The 27,895-nt window shown below is 35.7% G+C and overlaps 6 protein-coding genes, 1 long non-coding RNA gene and 1 other non-coding gene across 18 annotated transcripts; 6 read left to right on the top strand and 2 right to left on the bottom strand.

The window, feature by feature from the left end:
* Positions 1-3,800: 3,800 nt before the first annotated feature.
* Positions 3,801-3,873, top strand: TRNAF-GAA. Its single transcript has one exon. It is a non-coding gene; the product is annotated as a tRNA-Phe (tRNA).
* Positions 3,874-3,961: 88 nt separating this feature from the next.
* Positions 3,962-5,367, top strand: LOC111382600 (chlorophyll a-b binding protein 13, chloroplastic). Its single transcript, XM_023006624.1, has 3 exons — positions 3,962-4,342; positions 4,419-4,580; positions 4,669-5,367. The coding sequence occupies exons 1-3, from the start codon at positions 4,217-4,219 to the stop codon at positions 5,176-5,178; spliced, it is 798 nt and encodes a 265-aa protein (XP_022862392.1). The 5' UTR covers positions 3,962-4,216; the 3' UTR covers positions 5,179-5,367.
* On the bottom strand, positions 5,132-9,910 carry LOC111382601 (myosin-2-like). 8 transcript variants are annotated; one of them, XM_023006631.1, is made up of 7 exons: positions 9,744-9,901; positions 9,029-9,417; positions 7,438-7,565; positions 6,993-7,087; positions 6,791-6,894; positions 6,155-6,358; positions 5,132-6,070 (listed from the first exon to the last, which is right to left on the bottom strand). In XM_023006631.1, exons 6-7 carry the CDS (start codon positions 6,353-6,355, stop codon positions 5,699-5,701), a joined length of 573 nt encoding a protein of 190 aa, XP_022862399.1. In that variant the 5' UTR covers positions 6,356-6,358; positions 6,791-6,894; positions 6,993-7,087; positions 7,438-7,565; positions 9,029-9,417; positions 9,744-9,901; the 3' UTR covers positions 5,132-5,698. The 8 variants fall into 8 exon arrangements, with proteins under 8 accessions (XP_022862399.1, XP_022862396.1, XP_022862393.1 ...); XM_023006628.1 differs by having other exon boundaries at positions 6,155-6,369; positions 6,791-7,087; positions 9,744-9,902; XM_023006625.1 differs by having other exon boundaries at positions 6,791-7,087.
* A 1,324-nt stretch (positions 9,911-11,234) lies between these two features.
* LOC111382596 lies at positions 11,235-13,737 on the top strand. The gene is made up of 3 exons (XM_023006617.1): positions 11,235-11,404; positions 11,529-11,583; positions 13,319-13,737. The coding sequence occupies exons 1-3, from the start codon at positions 11,308-11,310 to the stop codon at positions 13,476-13,478; spliced, it is 312 nt and encodes a 103-aa protein (XP_022862385.1). The 5' UTR covers positions 11,235-11,307; the 3' UTR covers positions 13,479-13,737.
* Positions 13,738-15,531: 1,794 nt separating this feature from the next.
* Positions 15,532-17,594, top strand: LOC111382592. Of its 2 annotated transcripts, XR_002700563.1 has the most exons (3): positions 15,532-15,929; positions 16,395-16,700; positions 17,007-17,594. XR_002700563.1 is itself a non-coding variant. In XM_023006612.1 (2 exons), the coding sequence occupies exons 1-2, from the start codon at positions 15,563-15,565 to the stop codon at positions 16,640-16,642; spliced, it is 615 nt and encodes a 204-aa protein (XP_022862380.1). In that variant the 5' UTR covers positions 15,532-15,562; the 3' UTR covers positions 16,643-16,933. The 2 variants fall into 2 exon arrangements, 1 of the variants encoding a protein (XP_022862380.1); XM_023006612.1 differs by lacking the exon at positions 17,007-17,594 and having other exon boundaries at positions 16,395-16,933.
* Positions 17,595-20,005: 2,411 nt separating this feature from the next.
* LOC111382599 lies at positions 20,006-22,129 on the top strand. Of its 2 annotated transcripts, XR_002700566.1 has the most exons (4): positions 20,006-20,222; positions 20,307-20,361; positions 21,550-21,787; positions 21,869-22,129. XR_002700566.1 is itself a non-coding variant. In XM_023006623.1 (3 exons), the coding sequence occupies exons 1-3, from the start codon at positions 20,126-20,128 to the stop codon at positions 21,707-21,709; spliced, it is 312 nt and encodes a 103-aa protein (XP_022862391.1). In that variant the 5' UTR covers positions 20,006-20,125; the 3' UTR covers positions 21,710-22,110. The 2 variants fall into 2 exon arrangements, 1 of the variants encoding a protein (XP_022862391.1); XM_023006623.1 differs by having other exon boundaries at positions 21,550-22,110.
* A 932-nt stretch (positions 22,130-23,061) lies between these two features.
* Positions 23,062-25,203, top strand: LOC111382594. 2 transcript variants are annotated; one of them, XM_023006616.1, is made up of 4 exons: positions 23,062-23,754; positions 23,834-23,968; positions 24,048-24,155; positions 24,246-25,203. In XM_023006616.1, exons 1-4 carry the CDS (start codon positions 23,614-23,616, stop codon positions 24,342-24,344), a joined length of 483 nt encoding a protein of 160 aa, XP_022862384.1. In that variant the 5' UTR covers positions 23,062-23,613; the 3' UTR covers positions 24,345-25,203. The 2 variants fall into 2 exon arrangements, with proteins under 2 accessions (XP_022862384.1, XP_022862383.1); XM_023006615.1 differs by having other exon boundaries at positions 24,048-24,161.
* A 129-nt stretch (positions 25,204-25,332) lies between these two features.
* LOC111382595 lies at positions 25,333-26,548 on the bottom strand. The gene is made up of 3 exons (XR_002700564.1): positions 26,185-26,548; positions 25,904-25,960; positions 25,333-25,783 (listed from the first exon to the last, which is right to left on the bottom strand). It is a non-coding gene; the product is annotated as an uncharacterized LOC111382595 (long non-coding RNA).
* Between the last annotated feature and the right edge of the window lie 1,347 nt (positions 26,549-27,895).

Here is a 27,895-nt window from a genome sequence, read left to right as displayed (position 1 = left end):
GGCTACCAATTAACCTAAACTAATGGGTCAATATTCAACTCCGTATTAATCACTAAATGGTCCAACTAACCAAATAATCATCCAACCCAAATCCGAGCCATCCAAAAGTGTAGTTCGTCTCCAAGCCGAGCCAAGTCCATGGTGTCGATAAATAATTCGACAACTGTTTTAAATCATCGTCCGAATTATTGAATATCAAAAAACCCAACAATCTCCACCTTGATGCCCAATAATCTGCAAGTAACTAAAACACATAGTTTATACTTGCACAATCAAGTTAATCCAATAAAATTGGAATAACAGACCTTACCTCGTGTTTCGAACCGAAACACATACCATACTTGCTCCATGTACTTACCAGGGCTAAGATCAAAAATACCCAAGTAGAAACAAGTATTCACAATGAACAAACAATCATGCGATGAAGATATATAGGATAACACACTAAAAATCTTTTCAAAATCACGTTCACACAGAACCACAGATTAACACCTAGTTAATCAAACCACGATCAACCACATACGCAACACATGCATAAATGACCCTAAGAAAAGATCCCACCACACTTATCCTATCCCATTCCGTGTTGCTCACACCTCGAGAACACATATCTTCTCTCATCGCCCACAATGCTCACTAAATCAATCACTTAAATCATGTCTAATTGGCACATCACAATAGATCCTAAGCTCTCGGGATAATCCTCTATCACCACATCACTTTTTCCAACCTACGTGGATAATGGGACTCCACCTTACAGAAGTGATAGAAGTGTCTCTCTCACACTCCACTTGTACAGGGTCTCTTTCACAGATAAATGATTCTACACATTTGATTACATCTCCACTCATGATCCAAATGTCACACTCTACATCCCTCGTGCATATCACCAATGCACCTTTAGGCATCTATACTCCACCTTACCAAAAGACATCCAACTCATTGCTAATGCATCTCAAACTCACTATGGCAAATCAACACCTTTCGATGACCACAAAGGTTACTCCAATTACTAAAGCTCTAAAAATCCACAAAAAAAAGGGAGAAGGTGGCACTCACAAAGAAAAATCAAAGAAAGAGTCGGTTACTTCACAACATTCACAAAGAAGGATCACAAAGAGGAAGAATATAACCCTAACATGGCTGCCTCACATAATCTCACAAACCACATAGGCTCACAAAGATAAAGGAGAGAAACGACTGTCCAACTTTCTTCTCACTACCACACTCTCACACCACTCACAGAGCAAATAGAGTACGCCACAAAACTTAACCCACTATACATGTAAACATGTTACACAAAGTAATAAGTCACTCTAATTCATGCAATTACACACATCAAACATATTGAAAGTGTAACATCAACATTACAACATAATTAAGTGATCATATACATGCAGAAAGGATTACACACAGATGCAATGCAAGAACCAGGTTTATTCTCTCAATAAACCTCATTAGGATCACTACTCGACCCTAAAGTCACATTCACCTCGTCTCTATCCTCATCTTTCCTTTTATTATTATCCTAAGACAATCTCTTTCAACTATACCCAAATTGTACCAAAGTTAAAACATATTTTATTTATTGCACTTGCCTTAGACCTAAACATACCAACAATACCAAATAATGACCACAAGCAAAGTACTGACACATAATTCACACAGAACAATCAAGTAAATTTTCCCAAGGTCACATGCAATTCTATCGGTGTAGAAAAATTGGTGACAAATTCACATAAAATTTAAGGTAATTAACATGTAATTCCTAGGTCTAGCAACAAACAATGGTTACCCCAAACCTAATGTCACTCCATACGATGACTTCTAATGCGAAAAATAAATAATTAACCTACACATTAATTTTAACTGTAATAATAAAAAGCAAAGAACACGATACTGAGCGGACCACGTCTGAAGGTCCGTAAATATCGAGACATGCGAATTCATCACTTTAGGATTACCACTGTTCGTCCTAAAGTCTCTGGAAACTGCAGCAACCAAAAAAAACCACGATTGAGTCATGAACATCCGAAGAACAATGCTGTCCAAATTCTTTTGCGTATCCTGAAACAGAAAACGTTTAACATGAAAAATGTCAAAAATAATATGAGAAACAAACCGCCTGAAGCGACCGTCGCTAAAAAACTCTCCACACACCCGTACGCGCCGATCGAGTCTCTGTGCGTGGCCTCCACCGTCCACACGCGCCTGATCGCCACCACCTGCACGTTACACCAGTGGTCTCCATTTCCCCAAACTCCTTCTGGATTGGTCAGAAAACACCAAAATAGGGGTGATTTTTAACAATTTTCTGGACAGTTTTTCGATCTGATTTCTGCTACGTTTCTGCCGATTTCTGGACGATTTTTGGTAGATTTCATGAGCCAAAACCTTCACCTTGAAGCTCTGATACCATTTGTAGCGAAAATCCCTCGATAAATCTTGATTCCGAGCTCATAAAATAACCAAACGAATACCGATTTACCTCGACTCGACCCAAGACTTTCACCTTCACTTTAAACTGTCTAAACTCTTTCAAACCCCACAAGGAGAAGGGTGGTGGTGTTAGCAATCCACAAAGATATAGAGAGGAAGAAGAAGATATCACCAATTGCACATGTTATACAAACGTTCTGGACACTTCTGGACACCTTTTTTCTCACACAAAGGGGGGCAGCCGGGATTCACTTTTTTTTCTCTCAAAAATCACACAATCATCATTAGAAAGTGGCTATGGTTATAGCCAAATATATACTCTAGGGTTAGGCTTTAAGTTGGGCCATTAAAGGGGTAAATGAGCCAAGATTCAAGCCATCCATAAGGAATACAATTGGGTTGGGTGTAGCTCATGGATTTGGTTTTTGGACTTATTTCATTCATCAGCCTATGCCTATGAAATAATATTAACCTACGTTAACATCATAACCCGAAATTTATTGGGTATCAAAAAACCCAACAGTAAGCACAACAGCAGTTTGCCATTGAGGCATCTCAGAACATGAGACTTCTTTATGTCCTCCAGAAATTCTCGTCACAAAATTTTGAAGGATGGGGATTCGGTGTTGTATCGAATTAATTGAGTCCCTTCTTCATCACCAATATTTCCTGCGAAATATTTCTTCATAACCCGATCTTCTTTCCCGCTATGGCTTTTGGACGTATTGTTAAACAAGAAACTTACTGATTTCTCACTTAAATAAAAGAGAACTAATCAGACATCAAAATTATTTTGTACGCTAAATTTGATTTGAGAATATTTGAATATTTATTGCTTATTGAGAACACATTTTCAATCGTTTAGTGTACTTGTTACTTTAACCTTTGAGATGAGATGCCACGTGATCAAATACAATAATGTCAAAGTTTTGAAAATTTTAAAAACTGGTTTGTTTAATTGCATCATGGTTCTCACTCCTAATATACCACTTGCACTGACCCAAGGTCCAATGAATCAATTTTTCGATGGATCAAACAGTTCGATTTAGATTCAATTCTTTCAAGAACTTGACTCTATGTTATATAGTTCTAGTACTAATTGTGTTGACCGGTATTTGGAACCTATACGGAGTAGTTTGTTAGATTGGTTCTCCTTTTTTGGGTCGATCTGCTATGCAATGTCGAATTTGTCGATTCTTAAAATATACAGTTAAATTTTTTAAGCTATGACTAATTGTCATTCCAGAGCACTACTGTACAATTATTGTTTTAGATTACTTTTTGAAATAATCATTGATGAGAGCGTAGTATAATCACAGGGTTTTTGATTTATAAAGTAAAATAAGAGCCTCTTCAAACCAGCGGGGATAGCTCAGTTGGGAGAGCGTCAGACTGAAGATCTGAAGGTCGCGTGTTCGATCCACGCTCACCGCATATTTTATCTTTCCGGTTTTCAGACATTAATTTTATTATTATTATTATTATTATTATTATTATTATTTTTTCTGTAATAATCAAAATATCTCCTCGCGGAAGAGATAAATTGTGGATAGGAGGATATAAGTCTGAGATTTTATAATCTTTTGAAGCCTTCTGATTGGTTGATTATTTTACTTGTCAATTATCAGCCACCACAATTTCCATACCTGAAATCTTAACCACCAATCCATGATTCTCACTTTGTACATAAACCCACCCTTCACCTCCAAAATACACAGCTTTTCTCCATCAACAGTCATATTACAGAGAAGTTCACAGCTCTAAACTTGAAGAAGAAATGTCATCAATGGCTGCCACTGCCAGTTCTAGCACTGTTGTTAGGGCAACTCCATTCTTGGGCCAAACAAAAAATGTCAACCCTCTTAAAGATGTTGTCTCTATGGGAAATGGAAAATACACCATGGTACCCCTCACCCCACGCCTTCTGGTATGGTTATGTCACTTATGATTTGGTTTAATGCTTTTGATTTTCTGGACAGGGTAATGAATTATGGTATGGACCGGACCGCGTCAAGTACTTGGGACCGTTCTCAGCTCAAACTCCATCGTACTTGACCGGAGAATTCCCCGGTGATTATGGTTGGGACACTGCTGGATTATCTGCTGATCCTGAGGCATTTGCAAGGAACAGGGCCCTTGAGGTATTCTAAGTGTTTAAACATTTTTAATTAGTACAACTCTACAAGTTCTTGATCTAAAAGAGGCATGAAAATATAATTAACTTGCCAGGTTATTCACGGGAGATGGGCAATGCTTGGAGCTCTGGGATGCATCACCCCAGAAGTTCTTGAGAAATGGGTTAAAGTGGATTTCAAAGAGCCAGTGTGGTTCAAGGCTGGAGCTCAAATCTTCTCTGAAGGTGGACTAGACTACTTGGGCAATCCCAATCTTGTACATGCACAGAGCATTTTGGCAGTTCTTGGATTCCAAGTTGTTCTCATGGGACTCGTTGAAGGATTCAGAATCAACGGTTTAGAAGGTGTCGGTGAGGGCAATGACCTTTACCCCGGTGGCCAATACTTCGATCCTCTTGGCCTTGCTGATGACCCTGTGACTTTTGCTGAGCTCAAGGTGAAGGAAATCAAGAATGGAAGGCTAGCCATGTTCTCCATGTTCGGATTCTTTGTTCAGGCTATTGTCACTGGAAAAGGCCCTCTGGAGAATCTGCTGGACCATCTCGATAACCCTGTTGCTAACAATGCCTGGGTTTATGCCACCAAGTTCGTGCCAGGATCATAAACCCAGTTTCATTTGTTCGTTCTAGTACCACAAAATGAAGAGAATGCATGATTGTGTAAATTTGCACTGAATTGCACAAATGATTGGAGAACGGACGCATTTACTATTTCAATTCGACAAATAGTGTCATGTACATTTCTTTATATCTTCCCAACATTCAATTGAATAATGAATTACATCATTGACACATGCTATATACATATAAGCTCATGCTGAACTCAGGCAGGGATGACTGCGAAGTAAATCAACAGAATCCCTAGGTTGATGAGTGGGATAATTTGATGACAAAAGTGATACATGTACACAAATTACTATCCTACTCTCCACCAAATTGATTCTGCAGCAAATCAATACAAGAATATAGACGCCCCTGAAACAAATAAGATGTTTGACGGCTTGGTCACCTAAAAAATAATCAAAATGCTAAGATGTTTTGCTCTTCTATCCCCCACCATATTAGTCGATTTCTCTCAGCAGCTTCATCCTGTGGTAGCCTGTGTACTTTTGCCTTGGCTTCCCTTCACCGGACCCTGTAATCCTTTTTCCACAACTGAAATCTGGATTTCAGAGACTGCAGTTCTTCGTCGGGATCTATGGCATGCCCCGACGTGACATCATCAATTGCTCTGGCCTCGCCATCAAAATTTTTTTTCCTTCGCTCAAAGCCCTTTGCAAGGGAGTTTGCATGTAAACCACCGCCAGTCAATCGGCCTGCTCCAAAATCTATACCATTGTAAGCAAATTTTATAGGGGTGCTACCACCAGGAGTCTGTGTTCCCACAGACATATCCTCAAACTCATAACAGCAAGGTGATGGGGAGTCATCAATCCTTGCACGTTGACCTGAATTGTCATCAACACCAAGACTCATTTTGGCTGCAGCCAAATTCATCTGTAGTATCAGTAATATCAGAATAAGTAACTTAAGGGGCCAGATAATAATTCCTAGAAGTAACTTAGAGCATAATAAACTCACTTGCAAAAATGCTGTATGCTTTTGCCACACCGCCTCCAAAAATTTCATCTTAGATTCATATTCAGACCACCGTACCTCAAATTGTCTTATTTGCAATCTTAGAGCAGCATTTTCTTTATCCTTCTGCCCAATAATTGCTTCTGCCATCAACACTTCCCTTTGAAGTTCTTCCACCACGGAAGATAACATTTCGGGCAGCATAGCCTGCTCAGCCACTAAGAGTTTATTTTACTTGAAAATCCACAAAATCAAAGATCATAGACAGAATAAGGGGGATAAATGTCTATGGGTTGGGAAGAAAATAGAGTGAAGGCACTTACGTTTTGACTCACATCCACTTGTTCATTTTCAGTGCATGAAACATAAATGCAAGTTTTTTTATTTCCTTTCGAGATCCATGCATGAAACATAAATTTACATTTAAGAGAGGAAAGAGCCGTTTATTTCACTCATAAGCACATTTTTCATGTTCAGTGAACTTGAAAAAGAGATGCAAGTTTCTTCGTCATTTTCCAAGCATAAGTACAGATGATATCTCCATACATCTAAGAGGACATTAGATATATGTAACTGGCATTAGTGATTTAACAGCAGATGGTACTGAATCTTATAGAAGCAATAAATAAAAATTAGTACCTTAACGTTAGAAATCTTCCTGCTTGGTTTCCCTTTAGCAACATTGGACCTTTTCGAATTCCTAAGGTAACTAAATTGCTGTTGCGCCAACCACCAACGAATTGCTGTAGAAGAGAATGTAAGGGGTTAGGATAATATATACAACTAGAACACCAAAGACATTTACGAACAGAAAATCTTTATCCAATTGAATTTTCACAACTGATATCCGCTGCTTATTTGGCATTCCATAAGCAACGTGCTCATTCAACTTGAGCAAAGCACAATGCTTCCTTCTGGAAATTTCACCACAAATAACTGCAAAGAGTATGAAACGTCAACACTTGAGAGAAGTAACATATTATTGGATAACTTATTAGAAGAAGCAAAATATTAGGATTCAGAGAAAATATCATGCATCTAAAAAAAATGCTGGTTCTACAGAACTCAAGCAATATTGGGAAGCTTCACATAATCACATTAGAACGGAAAAGATCTAGTGATATTCTGGGAGATTCGCCAATCTACCACTGAACGCAGCAGGTATTGCAAATTGTAGCATGGATTTATAGAAGTAATAATGATGTAAAAGACATACTGCTCCCAAAATCATCTCAGCTGGAAAATTAATTAATTTCAAAATGACCGGTAATTCATGTCAGCCTCACATGATTGCAATTTTATTACTCCTCCTTTGAGCTCATGAAAGTGTCGACGAGCATGATGACCACGAAAGCACTTCTGAATGGCAAGAGTACCTTGCAAAACTTGGTTTCTATCTTCTTCAAGCGCCAATCTGTAGTTTATGAAAAAGAAAATTAGACAAACTAATCCACAGGATCTTTTAGCTTCTGAATTCTGATGATAATCAACAGCAAATTTTGGTCGAGTATCAAGGTGCTAATGAACAACCACAATTTTTTTCCATAAACTATATTTGACTTGATTGCCTTGATAATAATCTAAGTTTAGTGCAGGGGAAAGAAATAATTAATGGAAATTTGCCAATCCTCTTCGCCACGTCGGGGTTATGAGATTCGAACCCAATAAGCCAGAATATAGAAATCAGAGTAACCAATTGCTACCTAGACTAAACATTGTGCAGATTGCTCTCGTCCTTTGCTTTAGTCTTCATCTTTAATTTCACTACATCCAGAACTGATGGGAAAAGCAATGATAATCCTCAATATTGGAGGAGCTCTGAATCACATTATGAGATTATTCGATCAATCTTCATGATGTATTTATCTTTTCCATTTTTAGCCATACACTTCTGGATTGCACAAAGTGACTGGACACACAAATGTGTATCCACATAGCTTAAGAGCTGTAGCTGCTTTATATGCAACATAACACATACTATGAAGTGTCAATTGTGTATATGGCCATTGGCAAACAGCTAAACAAGGCATAATATATTAAATAATAAGTTGGACCATTGATATATACACAAACTTGCCTATTGTGCTCGGAAGTACAGTCCTACAACCAACTTCGTGCATCAGGAATGATATCAAACTGCTGCAGAATGGCTACTAATACTTAAGGCACTACTCTGGCTTTCCACCTAGCAGAAAAGGTCCCAGATTTTTAACATATAACGAAGTTGACCATATTTGAAGACAATCTAGAACTAGCTGTAAGTATAATGTCTGCTACATACCATTCAAGCATCTAAACAATAGTCGGTTAGGGAAAATTTGTAGAATCTGGGTTTGGCTCGAATGCTTAGGTGATGGCCGCCTATGCTATAATTTTAATGTTTAATTACTTCAATGAACACATGTTGCAAATATTATTATAAACACTATATGTACTTGTGACTTTTCTAGGTGCAATTTCGTTCTTGTAATGCTTATAAATTATATAGATGAATGCACATGAGTACATACACACACAATTATATTATGGTAAGAATTGGCAGTAATACATAAAATGAAGAACATAGATAAAGGGAAAAACTGGAGAAACAAACTACAAAGTTTCTGATATAAAAAATAAGCTCCAATATTTTCATTACATTTCAATAAGCCTTCCATTTTTTTGTTCAGTGCAAAAGTCTAATCCAACTATATGATCATCCAATTTGGAGTGTGTTCTATGAATCTACTACTTAAACCACACTAAATCCTCATAAGTGAATTCAATTAACACTCCGAGAATAAGTATAAAACTCAAAACTCAGCAATAAAGCTTCACAATTGTAAAGATCCAGTTCTGGAAGGAAAAAATGATCAAAATGCAAGCACATTTTTGTACCTTCTCAACGAAATAACCAACACTGTCATCCCATTCGGACTCCTTAAATCTTGGGTGTAAATCCAAGGGCGAGCTGGTGAGTTTAGCATGATCCTTATCCTCTGACCTTGGCGCACCTACCATCTCCCATTCCTTGACCCTTTTAGCTACAAAACTATTTCCTCCTATACCTTCTGTATCTTCCTTTTTTACATTTATATTTGATGAGCGCTTCGAGGACTCAGATTCCCCAATATTGATGCTTTTGGGCAGCGGCCTCTTAGATGATGGCAACCGGGCCCTGGATGCTGGCTTGGGCCGTGCCGGCAGCGCCGGAGGCCTGTCCTTCGGCCTCTCATTCTCGTCCTTTCTCCGGAGGGAATCCAGCATTTCCTCCATGGAGCTCCGAACTATTGAATTCGGCGACATAGACAACATTTTCAACACGTTTCACCGCAAAATCCACAAATACATACGAAATGTCGATCAATTTGTGAAAAAAATTAGTTTTCCCCCAAATGTCGACGACATTGTTCAAAACAAGAGCCTAAACCCCTAATTTAATCAGAATCGTAAAATATGAAAGAAAATTTGAAACACAGTTTCAATTTCAGATTTGAAGTTAAAATTCTGGCAGAAACTTGTGAATTGGAGATAACTTTTCAGAAAAAAAATGCAGAAAATTAGGAAATTATGTGGCGAGAAAGAAAACTTAACATTAGATTAAAACTCTAACCTGTTGCTACGGAAGAGCTGAAATTTTAGGTTTAACGTTAGATAATGGTTAACGTGAGGAAACAAAACCTGAACACAGAGAGAGATTCTGCATGGGAGGGAGATAAGCTTCAATGAAAGATGTTTTCATTTTTAATTTTTTTATTTGAATTTCACCTGAAGTGCATTGGATAAAGGGCAACTTGCAAAAGGAAAATGATAAACAAACCTGTGACTGGCGCCTATGTGGCGCCCTCCTATTGGAAGGGGCGTTGGGCCCGCCAATCACAAGGGCTTGTCAAGCGCCTGTCCAAACAGCATGGCCCACAAAATATCCTTAAAATTAGCAATTTTTTGAAAAATTATATGTAAAGTTTTTTGAAATTAAAAAATATTTTGTAAAATTAAAAAGTGATAAAAGTTTAGTATCACTTTTTTATTAAAAAACTACCTACAATGTCACTTTTATTAAAAAGTGATAGAAATTTCAAAAAAACAATTGAAAAAATTTACAAATACTAAAAAAATAGACAAAAATTCAAAAAAAGTGATAATTACTAAAAAGGTGAATAAAATTCAAAAAAGTGATAGAAATTAAATGAGAATTTAAAAAAGAAAAAGTTACACAGACTTATAAAAAGCGCCAGAAAATAAAAAAAAGTAACAAACATTCAAAAAGTAACAAAATTCAAAAAATGACACAAAGTCAAAAAAGGTAACAAACACTCAGACGAAATTAAAAAGAAGCGACAAACACTCGTTGAATAATTAGTATCTATTTTACTCTATTAAGACTTTTGGTAGAAATTTAGAAATAACGACAATTTTCAGTCTATTTGTTAAATCTAAGATGAGAAGGTGATAAAATTATTCAATTTCACATATTGATAGCATTCTTGTATTCAACATAGTAATGATCAATCTCATACAAATTAGTCAAAAGGTGGTGGCCGACGATAGGTTCATGTAAAGGTTTAGCTCGTTTCACGCGTAAACTCCATTTGTGCATTATGGGATTATTCCAATAACAATAAGTTCATGCTTGACCGACTGATCCTCCACAGGTGTGAAATTTCTAGCAATTTGAACATGTGGGTCAGTAGTCTTAGGGAGCAGATGCCGTAACTCGTGATACCAAGGCAGCTTCCACCGCACCTAAAGCCTTCGCCTCCGTTTTCTATTTCACTGCGGCCCCGACGAATAAGTTGTTTTCTTCTTCATCGGTGTAATTACACTTGTTTGCAATGGCTGCTATGGGAAAGTAAGCACAGAAGGAGGGTTCAAAAGCATAGTGAATCCTTTCTCTTTTGGAGTGGGAATTGGGGATCTGATTTGGGGTTTTTTTTGGCTTTTAGGACATATTAATTACGTGATAAGTATTTTATTTTATTTTATTTAAAAGTGCATTATTCAATTTGGTTAATTTAATATAGCGTGCCTAATTTACCCGTCGATAAATAAGCCTATTTCCCAGGACGGCCCAGAACATAAGATTAAGCCCAATAATTATTTGTTTTCGGCCCAATGGGCTCCTATTTTATAAACTACTAGAAAACCCTAACTCCTCCAAACCCCACGATTCAGCAATGGCGAAGAACAGAAACAAGAAGAAGAAAAATGGAACTGGTCTAATGGATATGGATGTCAAATCAGATGATCATAAGGTCATAGATATTCCTCAAGGTCTGCGCTCTTTTCTTTTTTTTTTTTTTTTTTTTTCCATTTTCTTTTTTTTTTTTTTTTTTTTTTTTTTTTTTGCCATTTTCCTGCAAAAATTAATCTTCTTCCTGAACTTCAAACTTTTTAGCTATGGATACGTCGGAGACCGTAGCTTCCAGTGCCTTTTCCGGTGGACCGCTCAGGTCAGTGTTCCTTCATTATTCGTACTGTCGTGATCTGAATTTTGTTTTCGCTTAAATAATTCGTGAATTAAGGATAGAAGTTATGATTTAGTGAAAACTGAGTATATAAATATAATTTATATATGTTAATGATGTATGATAAATATGCTAAAACTTTATAAAAATTCTATGCAGTTGTAGTCTATATCCTAAATCGAGATTTTAGTTTCACGAGGATAGAATTGCTCATTAGATTTTTTACTAAATATGGATTCCAAGATAGGCCTATCATTTTGTGGCTGATGACCACATTTGAAATGCAATTTCTGAGCAACTCATATGGACACGAGATGCTTATTCTTGATCAAAATTTCGATTCTGCCCTCTTTTTAATACCAATATCCAGAGACACCACAACNTCGCCTCCGTTTTCTATTTCACTGCGGCCCCGACGAATAAGTTGTTTTCTTCTTCATCGGTGTAATTACACTTGTTTGCAATGACTGCTATGGGAAAGTAAGCACAGAAGGAGGGTTCAAAAGCATAGTGAATCCTTTCTCTTTTGGAGTGGGAATTGGGGATCTGATTTGGGGGCGTGTTCTGAATTTTTGTTTTCGCTTAAATAATTCGTGAATTAAGGATAGAAGTTATGATTTAGTGAAAACTGAGTATATAAATATAATTTATATATGTTAATGATGTATGATAAATATGCTAAAACTTTATAAAAATTCTATGCAGTTGTAGTCTATATCCTAAATCGAGATTTTAGTTTCACGAGGATAGAATTGCTCATTAGATTTTTTACTAAATATGGATTCCAAGATAGGCCTATCATTTTGTGGCTGATGACCACATTTGAAATGCAATTTCTGAGCAACTCATATGGACACGAGATGCTTATTCTTGATCAAAATTTCGATTCTGCCCTCTTTTTAATACCAATATCCAGAGACACCACAACCACCTAGAGTTTCATAACAAAGTTGTATACTCAACAAGTTATTCTATCTTGAAATGACATTTTTATTACCTAATGTACAGCATAATGCTACAAACAAAGTTTTGTATTGCACAATGGAGCTGAAAATTTGTTTTACATTTAAACAAGGTGAAAGCTTGTTGGAAATATGTCTACTGATTGGTGTGGATCTGAGATTTAGGAAATTTTAGACATTCTGTTGCAGGATAATAGACTATACGTTATTGTCGAAAGATTTTGTTTGTTCAGGATGGTCAATTGAACATTCTTACTGACATTTAAAGAAACACTTGCCTACACCGTGAAGATAATTTAAATCTTTCAATCATTTGATGCCAGATTCTAGTTTAGAGAATACAAAGGACTTAAATATAGATTTGATATTTGAGAGTTTACTGCAACCTTGAAGGATAGATCAGTGGTTAGGCCTTGGGTTTGCTTCCCAATAGTCACCAGTTTGAGTCCCCTCAGGACCACTGAGGTGAGTATCTGGTTGTAAACTTTAGGGCCCCGTGGGATTAGTTGAGGTGCACGTAAGCTGATTCGGACAATCATGGTCATAAAAAAAAAATAATAATAAAAAAATTTGAGAGTTTACTGCAATTCAGTTTAAAATATCAATTTATATTGACAACAGATTATGAAATTGTGGTTAAATTACATTAAGGAAGCAATTTCTTTTGTAACAATTTTGTTTGTTTCAGATAGATGGTATGCCAATCTCTTTTGAATCACATTACTTAGTTTGAAATTTTTGTCAATTTATTTTTGCAGGAAGAAGAAAATGGGAAAACAAATGAAAAGATCAAAAAATGTGCGGAAGATGAAGGCAATAGCAAAAGCTATATCCCTAAATGACAAGTCGGATGAGAAAATTTCAAAAAATGAGAGCAAGACGTTAAGAACTAAATTTGCTAAGAAGCTATACGAGTAGAATTTCACTTTGATCTAGTTTATTGTGTGTGTATCTGATACACAGCATAGTTGTGGAATGTAACTCTTAACTTCCTAGTTAAGTAATTTGGTTCATCGTTTGGTCCTTATCCTGTGCTTTGGGATTGACCTGTGCTTAACGACTGACTGCAAATGTAGGGTAGTAAATTTAGGATCCATTTGGCTGGACTTTGGCTTATTGTAGAAGAGCGTTCCGACAACACAGGCAATGTATGCAATAAAATCCAGATATGAAAACACTATGGTGCTGCTGTTTTAGCGTTTGTTGGCACCCTTTGAAGACTTTCCACACTCCTTATGTACGTCTATACATTGACGTCTGGCCCTTGTCTGGTGTAGTTTAAATTTGGATTTTTAGCAAATTTTGATAGCAGTTGATAAAATATGTGGTTGAAAAGTTATGAATTTCATGTGTAATTAAAATTACACATCAAAATTAATATTTATTTTTTATTTTTTATTTTTTATTTTTTTTGGTTATATCAAGATGTTAATTCACACCACAAAGGTATTTAATTTGCAATGTGGAAACTTTGTTAACGGCTCGTACAGTGCCGGGATTGAAAATCCATGTAAAATAATTATTCAACAACACAGTAATTAAAGAATTATTTGAATCTGACAGCAAGTAGTTTAGATTATCAAGATGTTAGCCAATTACTTACCAGTCATGTTTACGTACAAAAAGAACACTTGGCAATTTTAATACAACAATGACACATTGATCTTTGATACAACAATGAGAGAAAATACGTAGCACCTGTATGATTTCTGTAAAGCTGAAATCTGCTTGAGTTTTTGGTTGTAGTATAGTTTGCACTAAAACTTGTCAAGATGGCAACTAATAACAAAATAGAGAATTGTTTCTTGTTGATTGTATGGCTCTATATTTAATAAAATAAATCTAGCTTATAAAATAGGTCTATTCAATGATGAAAATTTGTGTTCTATAGAATTTCGTCGAGCACAATTTCAATAGATATTTGTATTAAATATTTGATTATGTAATATTATGAACTTATTCTAAATTTTAACTCATAGGACACAGTGTTGAGTCTTCACAAGATGGTGAGAAAATGATGCACAATCCACCAATTGGGCAAGAAACTTTGCTGCTAACAATGCCCTGAAAGCATCATTTATCGTCTCCTTTAATTAGAGATGCTTTATGGACTCCAAGCAAATGTGGATTTTTCAAACCTTAATCTGGATTGCAGAAGCGCTAGTAACCCTGAGGGGTAGTTTAGTGATTGGGCTTTGAGGTTGCATTCCAATGGTCACCAGTTCGAGTCCCCTTAAAACTAATGAGATGAATACCCGACTGGAAATTTCAGGACTCCGTGAAATTAGTCGAGATACGCGTACGTTGGTCCAAACACCTACGGTCATAAAAAAAAACGCAGAATCACTAGTAAAATTCTAAAAAAAATAATAATGAATACTCTATAAGATATGTTTTTCTTATATTTTATATAAATTTCAACTGTTATATTTATAATGAATAATCATGACAAGATAAAAGGACGTGATTATCAGGATGAAGAGGCACCATATGGTGCAAAAAAACTTATTTCCCACTGCTCAATGCGTAGGTACGTTGCCACCTACACTACTAATGATCAATGCTCGTTAGATGGCAGCACAACTATATTGTGTGCTGCTTACCCCCTTTACCATTACACATTTTCATCATCGTTCATCCATTCTCCTGTCCAATTTACCAATATTCGAACAACATATTACATATATAACCCATACTTGTACAATTCATATGAATGTGAAGATGAGATGAAAATAAGGATGCCATTCTTTGTAAGATTAGTTGGTGAAGTTATTTCTCATTCTGTGGCCAACTTGGGTAGATTTTTTTAAGATCCATTTGGCGGAACTTTTACTTATGGTAAAAAAGTTTTTTGAAATAATTACTTTAGGTAACTCTTCTAAAATTTATTCTTGCCAACAAGTTTAAAGATAATTTTTGACTCTTAACGAAGTTCCTCCAATAGAAACAGCGAGAAATGAAGATTACTGTATAAAGTAAAGTAAAGTAAAAGAGAGCACGTTATGAGACTCTCGAGTCTCAAGTCTTCCCTTCTCTTTACTTTTTCTTCAAAGTGGCCAATCAGTTTCCTCACCCAGACGCGCTTACAGAGAGAAATGGGAATTCGGGATTTCTTCAACTCAAGCACAGAAGCAGTGAAGCGAAATGCACCGAATTTCGCTCCGGTGAAGAACGCATGTACAACCTCTTACAGTTATGGCTCCGCCGCCTGCGCCAAGATCGATAATACCGTCAGAGTAAACGGCCTCAAAAGGCTCAAACAGTGGCTTCCGGATGATGAGGCCAAATCCAAGATCGGTATCTTTGCTGTAAAATTCGCTAAAAATGCTGGCCTCTATGTCCTCCACGAGGGTTATAAATTTATTCCTGGTTTGCGTCCATCTCACATACCACAGTTTTCCTTTTTTTTGGGTTAAATACTTTACTGAAAGGGGAAGATTCAGTATTTTATATTTACATTCTAATCACATCTTAAATGTGAATCTAAGACTAGTCCAATCCCTTGTATGCTGTTGGTCGTGGAATTTATCACGTTTGAGGAGACCAATTTTGAAATTGGGATGCTTGATTTTTGAGTCTTAATCAGATAAAATTGCTTGTTTTAGCCTAATAAACTTTGATGCCATGTTCTATCTTAAAATGTCACTCTAGAGTAGTCTAATCCGTTTTATGTTGATCTATATTCCGATTATTAGGCTACATGAAATTTAAGAGTGTTGCTAACGTGATTGTTGAATATACGCTACGTAAAGATTTCAAAATATGTAATGTTTTTGGGGGGCTTATATTCTCTGTTTGTTTGTTTACAAAAATAATTATTGCTTGTGAGTGCAGGTGCAGCTGCAGTTTCAGAGATTTTTACTATGACCTTCAAAGAAGTAAAACGTGAGACCTTAAACGAGAAATCCAAGCCATTGGAAAATACGGACACTGCACCAGGGAAACAATTCGCTGGTACCAACAAATCAATGGACCGAGCAGAGATACAACCAGGCTCTCTTGATCATGTTAATTCAATTGACGATCAAAATCCAGCAGACATGAAAAGAATTGGTACGCCTCGTATCCGAAGCTCTCTTTGAGAGGCCACGTGAAGGTACTACACGCAGACATCATGCGGTTGACAAGGACAAAATAAAGGTCATTTGTTCATTTTGTTGTACTGTGTGTTTATGGTGTTCATTTATCAATAATGACTTTGAATTCATTTTATTACTGGATTAGAGCTTTGATATAGGTTGCTCCCCAACTTCTGGTTATTACCCTATTAATTGAAGTGAAATGTATTCTATTTGTTGTTTTTACCGTGAAGTATACATTTCGCTTTTTCTGTACAGAATGACTTATATATTTTTATTTGCCATTCATAAAGACATACATCTTTTTATTAGTACTGCTCAAATTTGATACCTGACAAAATTTTAAAATGTTTATGTTGAATTGTAGTTAAGGGCATTGTGGATATGGTATGAATATTAGTTTGCTGTCCAATTAAATATGAGCAGTCGGTTGAAAGTGTATGAAAATGGAAATATACGGAAAATGGCAAGGAGAAACAACTCATATTCTTGCTTCGGAAACAATTTCTTATGTGGAATTGCATGATAAAGTCAAAGAGGTGTTGGAGGTCGATGCAAATCCATATGAAATGGAGATGTTATCTCTAGTCCCTATAATGCGTAAGGCTCCAGCAGCATCTATCCTCACTGATTGCGACAACAATGTGAAATGGTTTGTATTAGATAGAAAACTTTTCTTTGCGTAATCATTTCGAATGAAGTTATTGAAAATCACGAAAAATTTGGTGACGATGATGTTTATTGCCAAGTGGGGGTGAAAAACAGTTTAGACATATGAACAACGAGGAGGAACATGTTCAAATGGACGACGATGGTAACCATGCCAATGTTCATTCCACTTGCATAGTTCAAGCAGCGGTTGTGAAACTTAAGATTGTAATATTGTTGTGACTTGTAGCTTATTATTTTGTACTAAATAAAATGACCTTTTTATCACTATGTTGCTTTTTCATGATGTTATTGCTTTTGTACTATTGGAACGACACTAAAATCATTTTACGTTGCTGTTTTGAATTTTTTCCACATTACAAACCAACAACTTTTATATCGTATTAAGTTTCTAGAACAATGTAAATGTCATTATATTTGATATTGTTGTCGCTCCAGTACAAAAATTGTAATGCTTCAAATAATGACATGGAAATTGTTCTTGAAATACAACAATATTGATGTCATTCCCAATAAGGAAATCGGAATTTTTCATATAGCTACATTGAAATCATTCCTAAGATAAAAAACGATATGTATGTCATTGGTACGAAAACATTACTGATATACTAATTCACATAATGATATTGAAGTCGTTACGACAAACCTAGTGCAAGATGTACGCGGTTGTCGGCATGTGCTTTTGCTCTTGAGTTCTAAAATAGTTTAGGTCGCTCGCGCGTTGGCCATTCAATAATTTGTGGGATGGACATCGTATATATCACTTTAACATAATGATATTGAGGTAGGTTAGACAGAATTACAATATTGAACAAGTTATAATACAAGAAATTGTTTCAATACAAATTTGTCATCATTGAAATCGCTTTAGATGGAAACATAACTACGATAACATTGATATCATTTTCTTTTCATACGTTCTGTATCAAAAACACAAAATAACATAACCACGCCAATATAATTTCAGTACAAATTTGTCGTCTTTGAAGTCATTTGAGTGTGAAACATAACTAAAATGATTTTGATGTCATTTTTCTTGATATGTAACAGCAATTATCTATGAAAAAAGATGACATCAAAATCGTTTTAGTTATGTTTCGCACTGAAACGACTTCAAAGACGAAAAATTTGTACTGAAATAATATTAACATCGTTATATTATTTTAAATGTTTGATACCAAACTTATACAAGAAGCCAAGCCATTGAAAGTTTGGGACATTGCATCAGGGAAACATTTCACTAGTACTAGAAAAATAATGGACCGAGCAAAGATACAACCAGGCTGTCTTGATCTTGTTGATTCAATTGACAATCAGAAGACAGAAGACGTGATAAGAATATTTATGATGAAACAATTTGTTGGTGCCTAAACTGAGAAACAGCATCCTGAGTAAATGGCAGCAGTTGGGTACTTGAACATCTCTTTTGTGTTTTAAAGATTCCCTCATCATCTTCTTTCATGTGTGGAATACTATGGTCTTAATCTGTGTGTTTAGGAGTATGTATCTGACTCTAGTATTCCTTGTGCTGGTGGTTGACATGCTGAAATTCCTTCTTAGATGTGTGTCTATACCAATCTACAGCCATATGAAAACTCTACAAGGTGATTTGGTAGGTTCGACTCTGCATTAACGTAGAAAAAGAAGTTAAAATCTTGTCAAAGCTTCCATCTGCGCAAGGATTGGCAACATGTCAGGCTAGCTGAAAGTAGTTGCTTCTATCTACATCATTTAAGGAATCAGGGTCCTAATAAATTTTTTTGAGCAAATGAAATTAAGAAGAGAGAACCTTTGATTTCATACGTATAAAGGTCTTCAAACACATCACCATACTAAAATGTAACAATATTCAGGACAACCCTTCTGATCATTGTTTAACATATTTGCCTTATTTAAGAACAAAAAAAAAAATCGTTCTCGACCAGTTACCTCAGGGACTGAATTCTGGTTCCAACTGTTTTGTTCTGTGAATTATCTCATTTTGCTGCTTTATGTTATTCTCGTCTTCTTGCATTTTCTCCAGCGCTGCTTGCATTTCCTCCACCGCTACATAATTTTGCTTCTTATTCCAATCAGAATGCCCCATGTTCTCCCTCCCCTGGTCCCTTACCTTGAAAAACGAAGAAAAATAAAATTTAGAAATGCAAGAATAGCAAGCAAAAAAAAAATAATAATAATAAAAAAATAAAAAAATGACAACTTTTATCTTAAAATTCTCATTTTATCTTCTTTACTCGTCGGGTAGGTTCTTGATACCATTTCAATATATTCTTGGTAAATCTTGCAGTGCATTTTTCAGATTAAAATTAAAGGGCAAGTTCAAACTAACAAACTAAAGATGGTTATTGAAAATGAATTTAATAATACTATTTTTAATCTTTTAATTCTAATTTTGTTGTTACATCTGTAGGCATAAAAATAAAAATAAATAAATAAATAAGTAAATAAAATAAAATGGATTGGTTCGATTTAAATCATTAGTCCAATTAAATCTTAAGTCTACTGAAGTTCATAAAAACTCAAAAGCCCATACCACATTTTAAATAAATAAACAAATAAATAAAATTATAATTACTCAATTATCTCTTTTAATTAAATATAATTGAGTAATTATCAAAATTAATTCGAATCCTCCCTTATAAATAAGATCAATGGTCTATAAGATGGGAGACATAAAGCAAGCAAGAAAAAAAAGACGAGAACTACACGAAGTGCTGAAAAAATTTCGGAACTAGAAGAAGGGAAGAGTTCTTCTCAAATTTTATAAACTACTAGAGAAGGAAAACCCTAACCCACTCCAAACCCCACGATTCAGCAATGGCGAAGAACAAAAACAAGAAGAAGAAAAATGGATCTGGTCTAATGGATATGGACGTCAAATCAGATGATCATAAGGTCATGGATATTCCTCAAGGTCTGTGCTCTTTTTTCTTCTTTTTTTTTTTTTTGCCATTTTCCTGCAAAAATTAATCTTCTTCCTGAACTTCAAACATTTTAGCTATGGATACGTTGGAGACCGTAGCTTCCAGTGCTTTTGCCGGTGGACCGCTCAGGTCAGTGTTCCTTCATTATTTGTACTGTCGTGTTCTGAATTTTTGTTTTCGCTTAAATAATTCGTGAATTAAGGGTAGAAGTTATAATTTAGTGAAAACTGAGTATATAATTATAATTTATATATGTTAATGATGTATGATAAATATGCTAAAACTTTATAAAAATTCTATGCAGTTGTAGTCTATATCCTAAATCGAGATTTTAGTTTCACGAGGATAGAATTACTCATTAGATTTTTGACTAAATATGGATTCCAAGATAGGCCTATCATTTTGTGGCTGATGATCACATTTGAAATGCAATTTCTGAGCAAATCATATGGACACGAGATGCTTATTCTTGATCAAAATTTCGATTCTGCCCTCTTTTTAATACCAATATCCAGAGACACCACAACCACCTAGAGTTTCATAACAAAGTTGTATACTCAACAAGTTATTCTATCTTGAAATGACATTTTTATTACCTAATGTACAGCATAATGCTACAAACAAAGTTTTGTATTGCACAATGGAGCTGAAAATTTGTTTTACATTTAAACAAGGTGAAAGCTTGTTGGAAATATGTCTACTGATTGGTGTGGATCTGAGATTTAGGAAATTTTAGACATTCTGTTGCAGGATAATAGACTATACGTTATTGTCGAAAGATTTTGTTTGTTCAGGATGGTCAATTGAACATTCTTACTGATATTTAAAGAAACACTTGCCTATACCGTGAAGATAATATAAATCTTTCAATCATTTGATGCCAGATTCTAGTTTAGAGAATACAAAGGACATAAATATAGATCTGATATTTGAGAGTTTATTGCAACCCTGAAGGATAGCTCAATGGTCAGATCTTGGGTTTGCTCCCCAATGGTCACCAGTTCGACGAGTCCCCTCAGAACTACTGAGGTGAGTATCTGACTGTAAATTTCAGGGCCCCTTGGGATTAGTCGAGGTTTGCGTGCTGACCCGGATACCCATGGTTATTAAAAAAAAAAAAAAATTCATATTTGAGAGTTTACTGCAATTCAGTTTAAAATATCAATTTATATTGACAACAGATTATGAAATTGTGGTTAAATTACATTAAGGAAGCAATTTCTTTTGTACAATTTTGTTTGTTTCAGATAGATGGTGTGCCAATTTCTTTTGAATCACATTACTTAGTTTGAAATTTTTGTCAATTTATTTTTGCAGGAAGAAGAAAATGGGAAAACAAATGAAAAGATCAAAAAATGTGCGGAAGATGAAGGCAATTGCAAAAGCTATATCCCTAAATGACAAGTCGGATGAGAAAATTTCGAAAAATGAGAGCAAGACATTAAGAACTAAATTTGCTAAGAAGCTATACGAGTAGAATTTCACTCTGAATCTAGTTTAATGTGTGCGTATCTGATATACAGCATAGTTGCGGAATGTTACTCTTAACTTCCTAGTTAAGTAATTTGGTTCATCTTTTAGTCCTTATCTTGTGCTTTGCAATTGATCTGTGCTTAACGACTGACTGCAAATGTAGGGTAGTAAAGTTAGGAGCCATTTGGTTGGACTTTTGCTTATTGTAGAAGAGCTTTCCAATGACAATGGCAATGTAAGCAGTAACAGGGACTACATGCAGTAAAATCCAGATATGAAAAGACTTAGGCGCTGCTGTGTTAGCGTTAGTCGGCACCCTGTGAAGACTTTCCGCACTCTTTATGTACGTCTATATATTGACATTTAGCCCTTGTTTGGTGCAGTTAAAATTCAAATATTAGTAAATTTGACAGAGTTGATAAAATATGTGGTTGAAAAAGTGGGGGTTTCATGAAATGTTTGATCAAAATTAATTGTTGACTTCAACTTAGATTTTTATCATGATATTAATTTACGCCAACAAGGGACTTGATTTGCAATGTGGAAAGTTTGTTAATGACTTGGACAGCAAGTAGGTCAGATTATCAAGACGTTAGTCAATTACTTAACTAAAAGCGGAAATCTGCTTGAGTTTTTGGTAGTCCTATGGTTTACACTAAGACTAGTTAATATGGCAACTTATAACAAAATAGAGAATTGTTTCTTGTTGATTGTATGGCTCTATATTGAACGAAATACATCTAGCTTAGAAAATAGAAATTATTCAATGATGAAAATTGTATTTTACAAAATCAACTTCAATATATATTTGTATTAAATAATTGATTATGTGATACTATGACTATTTCTAAATTTTAATTCATAGGACACACGTAGTGTGAAATCTTCAAAAGATGTTGAGAAAATAAAGCACAATCCACCAATCGGGTAAGGAACTTTGCTGCAACAAGAAGATAATTGGAACCAACTTGAATCACGAAAGAACAATGTCCTGAAAGCATCATTTATCGTCTCTTTCAGTTTGTATCTCTATTGACTCCAAGCAAATAGCTTTAGTGGATTTTTCAAACCTTAATCTGGATTGCAGAAGTACAAGTAAATTTTTTGAAAAAAGAACAATGAATACTCTATAAAATATGATTTTCTTATATTTTATATCAATTTCAACAAATATTTTTATAGTGAATAATCATTACAAGACGAAAGAACATGAATATTAGGATGAAGAGGTACCTTTTTGAGCCAAAAAAACTTATTTTTCAGATCTCAATGCAAAGGTACGTTGCCACCTACACCGCTAATTATCAATGCTCGTTGCATGGGTACATTGTGTATTGCTTAAAAAAAAATAATGAAAAAATACAATTTCAATCAGTTTATACAATATCCAAGTTTAAGGAAGTGCAAGATGAGTTCGTAGGGAAGGTGTATTGCGATGTCGTTGCAGCTTCAGATGGATATTTTGGGACAAAGTACGAGATTCGGGAATCTGTTGTATATCCTGAGGGCAGGAGGAAGAAATCATATTTCGTGACATTTCGAATGGACACAAGTGAAGTTCTTTGCAGTTGCCATTTGTTTGAGTTTCGAGGAATTATTTGTAGGCATGCGATCACAGTATTAGATCGTAATGACATCACGACAATGCCGGATAGGTATATAATCAGGAGATGGAGGAAAGACGTAAGTAGAGCACACACAAGAGTCGCGGTGAACTACGACGGGTTAGCTAGTACTCCAGAACAGATTTGATATGATGATTTGTGTCAGACATTTTCAGAGTTGGCGGACCTTGCTGCAAATGATGAAGGGCAGGCTCGTGTGGTAAAGGATTGGATAAAATGTCAAACCGCAGAACTAAGGTCTTTAAATTCGAGTAATGGTAGTAATGTTCTTTCCCAACCAAGTATGCATTTACAAGGCCAATGTAATAATTCAGAAAGTCCTGGCGGCGTGAATGTATTAGATCCTAAAACATCGAATAGAAAGGGCGCGCCAAGGAAACTTAGGAGGAAAAGTGCGTTGGAGTCCACTTCAAAGAAGGCTAAGGTAAGTTGCTTTACTAATCTCGTCAAATAGAAAAGGAGCTTTGCTATGAAATCTTATTTCTTTCCACGTACATGCACAGGGTACTTCAAATAAATCCAAAGGAAAGAGACTACCACCCAGCCGTACCGATATGGAAGAGGCTACATCGGTCCTTCAGTTATCTGGACGAATTGAAGATTCTCAGCCTACCCAATTTTCATATTCACAGTTGTTGGTAAGTTTATGATTTTAATGTAATTAAATCTAATTTTAGGCTCTCTTGATATGGGAATTAACGTTGTCATACGATGCAGGGTGACGTACAAAGTCAAGTGTGTGCCCAACAGTTATCTTCATCTACCTTTACCCCTCCGTTGATACCGTATCATACTTTAGGTACTTCAGGTCCATGTGTTGATCAGGTAAAGGTATACTTTGTTTCATATGCATGTTGTGTGACAAACATTAAATGATCACTGGTAATGTATAACTATTGTTTATTTTATTTTCAGCTGAACGGTACGGATCGTTTCCCAAGAGCTTCCCACATTGCAGACGACATGGCCCGTAATCGACCCTTTACGGCAAATAATGACAACGACGAAATCTGATATGGGAATTGAATTGGGGGCGGAACTCGGTTTTATGTCATTTCTGTGTTTTGAGGGGAATTTTTCTGTCTTTATGTATAACTATTGTTCATTTCCTGTGCATCTTGGTAGACTTTGTGGACTGTGCTTTTGCTTGGCAGTGTTAATTGTAGTGTTTATGACTTTATGACTTTCCTGTGATATGGATTTTACTGTCAGATGGATGTTGCTGTGATATGTATTTTGCTTATCAAGATTCATTTACAGCTCCAGAAAATGAATTTTGCCACAAAATGGATGTTGCTGTGATATGTATTTTGCTTATCAAGATTTATTTACAGGTCCAGAAAATGTATTTTGCCACAAAATGTATGTTGTAGTCATTAGTGATTGCTTGCTTAATTCAAGAACAGCTCCAGGTAGTCGATTGCTTGCTTAATTCATTAGTGATTGCTTGCTTACTGATTGCAGTTTACTGATAAATGGAGAGGCAGTTTACTGATTTGCTTGTACTTCTATATATTAAAACTGATGCAAATAGCTGGCAGCAGTTAGTAACTGCTAGAATCTTCAAGTTAGTTAGAGTTAGTTTGGACAGCTGAAATTAGTTAGTGTATAGTTGGAGTCAGTTAACTGTGTGCTTATAAGTAGCTGGATGTATCCAATTTCTTTGATCAATATACACGTTCATTTTCCCTCAATACTATATAAACTCCAACTTCATAACACTTTCGTAGCAATCTTTGCAATTCAATTTCCATGGTACAGAAAAGTCTAATTTAGGGACAAGTTGTAGTTATAGTTATATAGAAAAATGCAGTACACAAATGTTGGGGTAAAATATAATTCCTTCAACATGGTTTACATAAGTTTCCCCATAACAACTACATCTTTGAATAACAGGAAGTTCCAAGGCTTCCATACAACAGGTAAATCATACTTGATTCAGGCTTTCAAGATACAAAATGAAGCCTTCAACATCTACACTACCACTTAGCCCCCAATGGTCTTTATTCTACAGCCGACACACACACAAAAACAAGCCATAACATTCTCCTGCTACTTATCAAGCTCGGCCCTTTCCCTTTCCATTCACTTCCGCACTTCCCTTTGCCTTGCGGAAAGTCACATTCAACGTTATCTCGACGTCTCGTTTTTCTGCTATTTGAGCTAGACTATCGAACATGGCTGCCAAATCTTCGCCCACTTCATCTATGACCGCTTCAGTCCTTGTACTACTTTCACCACAGAATTCTTCATTCTCGACCCAAAAGAAATATCCACAATTATTACTGCACGTTTTGAATAATCGTCCTCGATTATCTGTCTTCCTTTCAACTTCAAAGCATTTCTCCCATCCCAGTGAGCACCATGGACATCCTCGTTTTACCGGACAGTCATTGAAGAAGTGCTGTGTACTTCGACAACTGTGACAAACACCCACGTTCTTCCGTCTCATCCTGGACGGTAATAAACACAAATAGCATATGCAGTTAATTGTCACAAATAATACCAGCATCTCACAACAATTCACAGGGAATGGGAAAGTAAAAACTGAATAAGATTCGGAAGAAACTAACCTCACTTACGGCTGATGCGGGCTAGTCGAATGCTGCTAGTGGAGTTGACTGTGGCATCTGTGAACAAAGGTGAGGAAAATTAGTTTTTCGATCAAACTTAATTTTAGTTTTTTCACAAGTTCTTTCACTGACAGTTTGGAAGGAAACTGACTTCACTGAAAGCTTACAGTTTTCACTATTTTGGGGAAAATTATGCCGTTTTGGAGGAAGCCCAAATATTTAAAGCCGACAAATTTGGGGTAAAATTCATAAGACAACCCACGAAACGAAAGTGAAGATACCTTGATGTTCAGGGCTGACTCGACGCCCGACGGTGGAGAAGGGTACGGCGTACGGTGGTGAAGATGAAGGAGGCGATTTCACCGTATGCGGGGTACGGTGGTGAAGTCCAAGGAGACGATATCACTCTCTGTTCGACGTTCGAATATCTGTGCACATTTCAACTCGCCGGGAAGATGAAAATGATGGCGACGCCGGGATGAAGGGGATGATTTCTAGGGTTCCCAATTTTCGAATGGAGAGGGAAACGGGAATGAATTGGGACGGTGAACAGAGTGTTTGCGTTTTTCTCTTTTTTTTGCCTTAAATATTTTCCATCTGCCACGTCATTCGGTTCACTTTCTGTAGGTTCAATTCTGTTCGTGTAGCGGGGTCGAATTTTAAAATGTTTATGTTGAATTGTAGTTAAGGGCATTGTGGATCTGGTATGAATATTAGTTTGCTGTCCAATTAAATATGAGCAGTCGGTTGAAAGTGTATGAAAATGGAAATATACGGAAAATGGCAAGGAGAAACAACTCATATTCTTGTTTCGGAAACAATTTCTTATGTGGAATTGCATGATAAAGTCAAAGAGGTGTTGGAGGTCGATGGAAATCCATATGAAATGGAGATGTTATCTCTAGTCCCTATAATGCGTAAGGCTCCAGCAGCATCTATCCTCATTGATTGCGACAACAATGTGAAATGGTTTGTATTAGATAGAAAAACTTTTCTTTGCGTAATCATTTCGAATGAAGTTATTGAAAATCACGAAAAATTTGGTGACGATGATGTTTATTGCCAAGTGGGGGTGAAAAACAGTTGAGACATATGAACAACGAGGAGGAACATGTTCAAATGGACGACGATGGTAACCATGCCAATGTTCATTCCACTTGCATAGTTCAAGCAGCGGTTGTGAAACTTAAGATTGTAATATTGTTGTGACTTGTAGCTTATTATTTTGTACTAAATAAAATGACCTTTTTATCACTATGTTGCTTTTTCATGATGTTATTGCTTTTGTACTATTGGAACGACACTAAAATCATTTTACGTTGCTGTTTTGAATTTTTTCCACATTACAAACCAACAACTTTTATATCGTATTAAGTTTCTAGAACAATGTAAATGTCATTATATTTGATATTGTTGTCGCTCCAGTACAAAAATTGTAATGCTTCAAATAATGACATGGAAATTGTTCTTGAAATACAACAATATTGATGTCATTCCCAATAAGGAAATCGGAATTTTTCATATAGCTACATTGAAATCATTCCTAAGATAAAAAATGATATGTATGTCATTGGTACGAAAACATTACTGATATACTAATTCACATAATGATATTGAAGTCGTTACAACAAACCTAGTGCAAGATGCACGCGGTTGTCGGCATGTGCTTTTGCTCTTGAGTTCTAAAATAGTTTAGGTCGCTCGCGCGTTGGCCATTCAATAATTTGTGGGATGGACATCGTATATATCACTTTAACATAATGATATTGAGGTAGGTCAGACAGAATTACAATATTGAACAAGTTATAATACAAGAAATTGTTTCAATACAAATTTGTCATCATTGAAATCACTTTAGATGGAAACATAACTACGATAACATTGATATCATTTTCTTTTCATACGTTCTGTATCAAAAACACAAAATAACATAACCACGCCAATATAATTTCAGTACAAATTTGTCGTCTTTGAAGTCATTTAAGTGTGAAA

The sequence above is a fragment of the Olea europaea genome, unplaced genomic scaffold (genome assembly GCF_002742605.1).
Source record: "Olea europaea var. sylvestris unplaced genomic scaffold, O_europaea_v1 scaffold2530, whole genome shotgun sequence".
Classification (NCBI taxonomy): domain Eukaryota; kingdom Viridiplantae; phylum Streptophyta; class Magnoliopsida; order Lamiales; family Oleaceae; genus Olea; species Olea europaea.
This window is presented reverse-complemented; position numbering and strand designations above follow the sequence as displayed.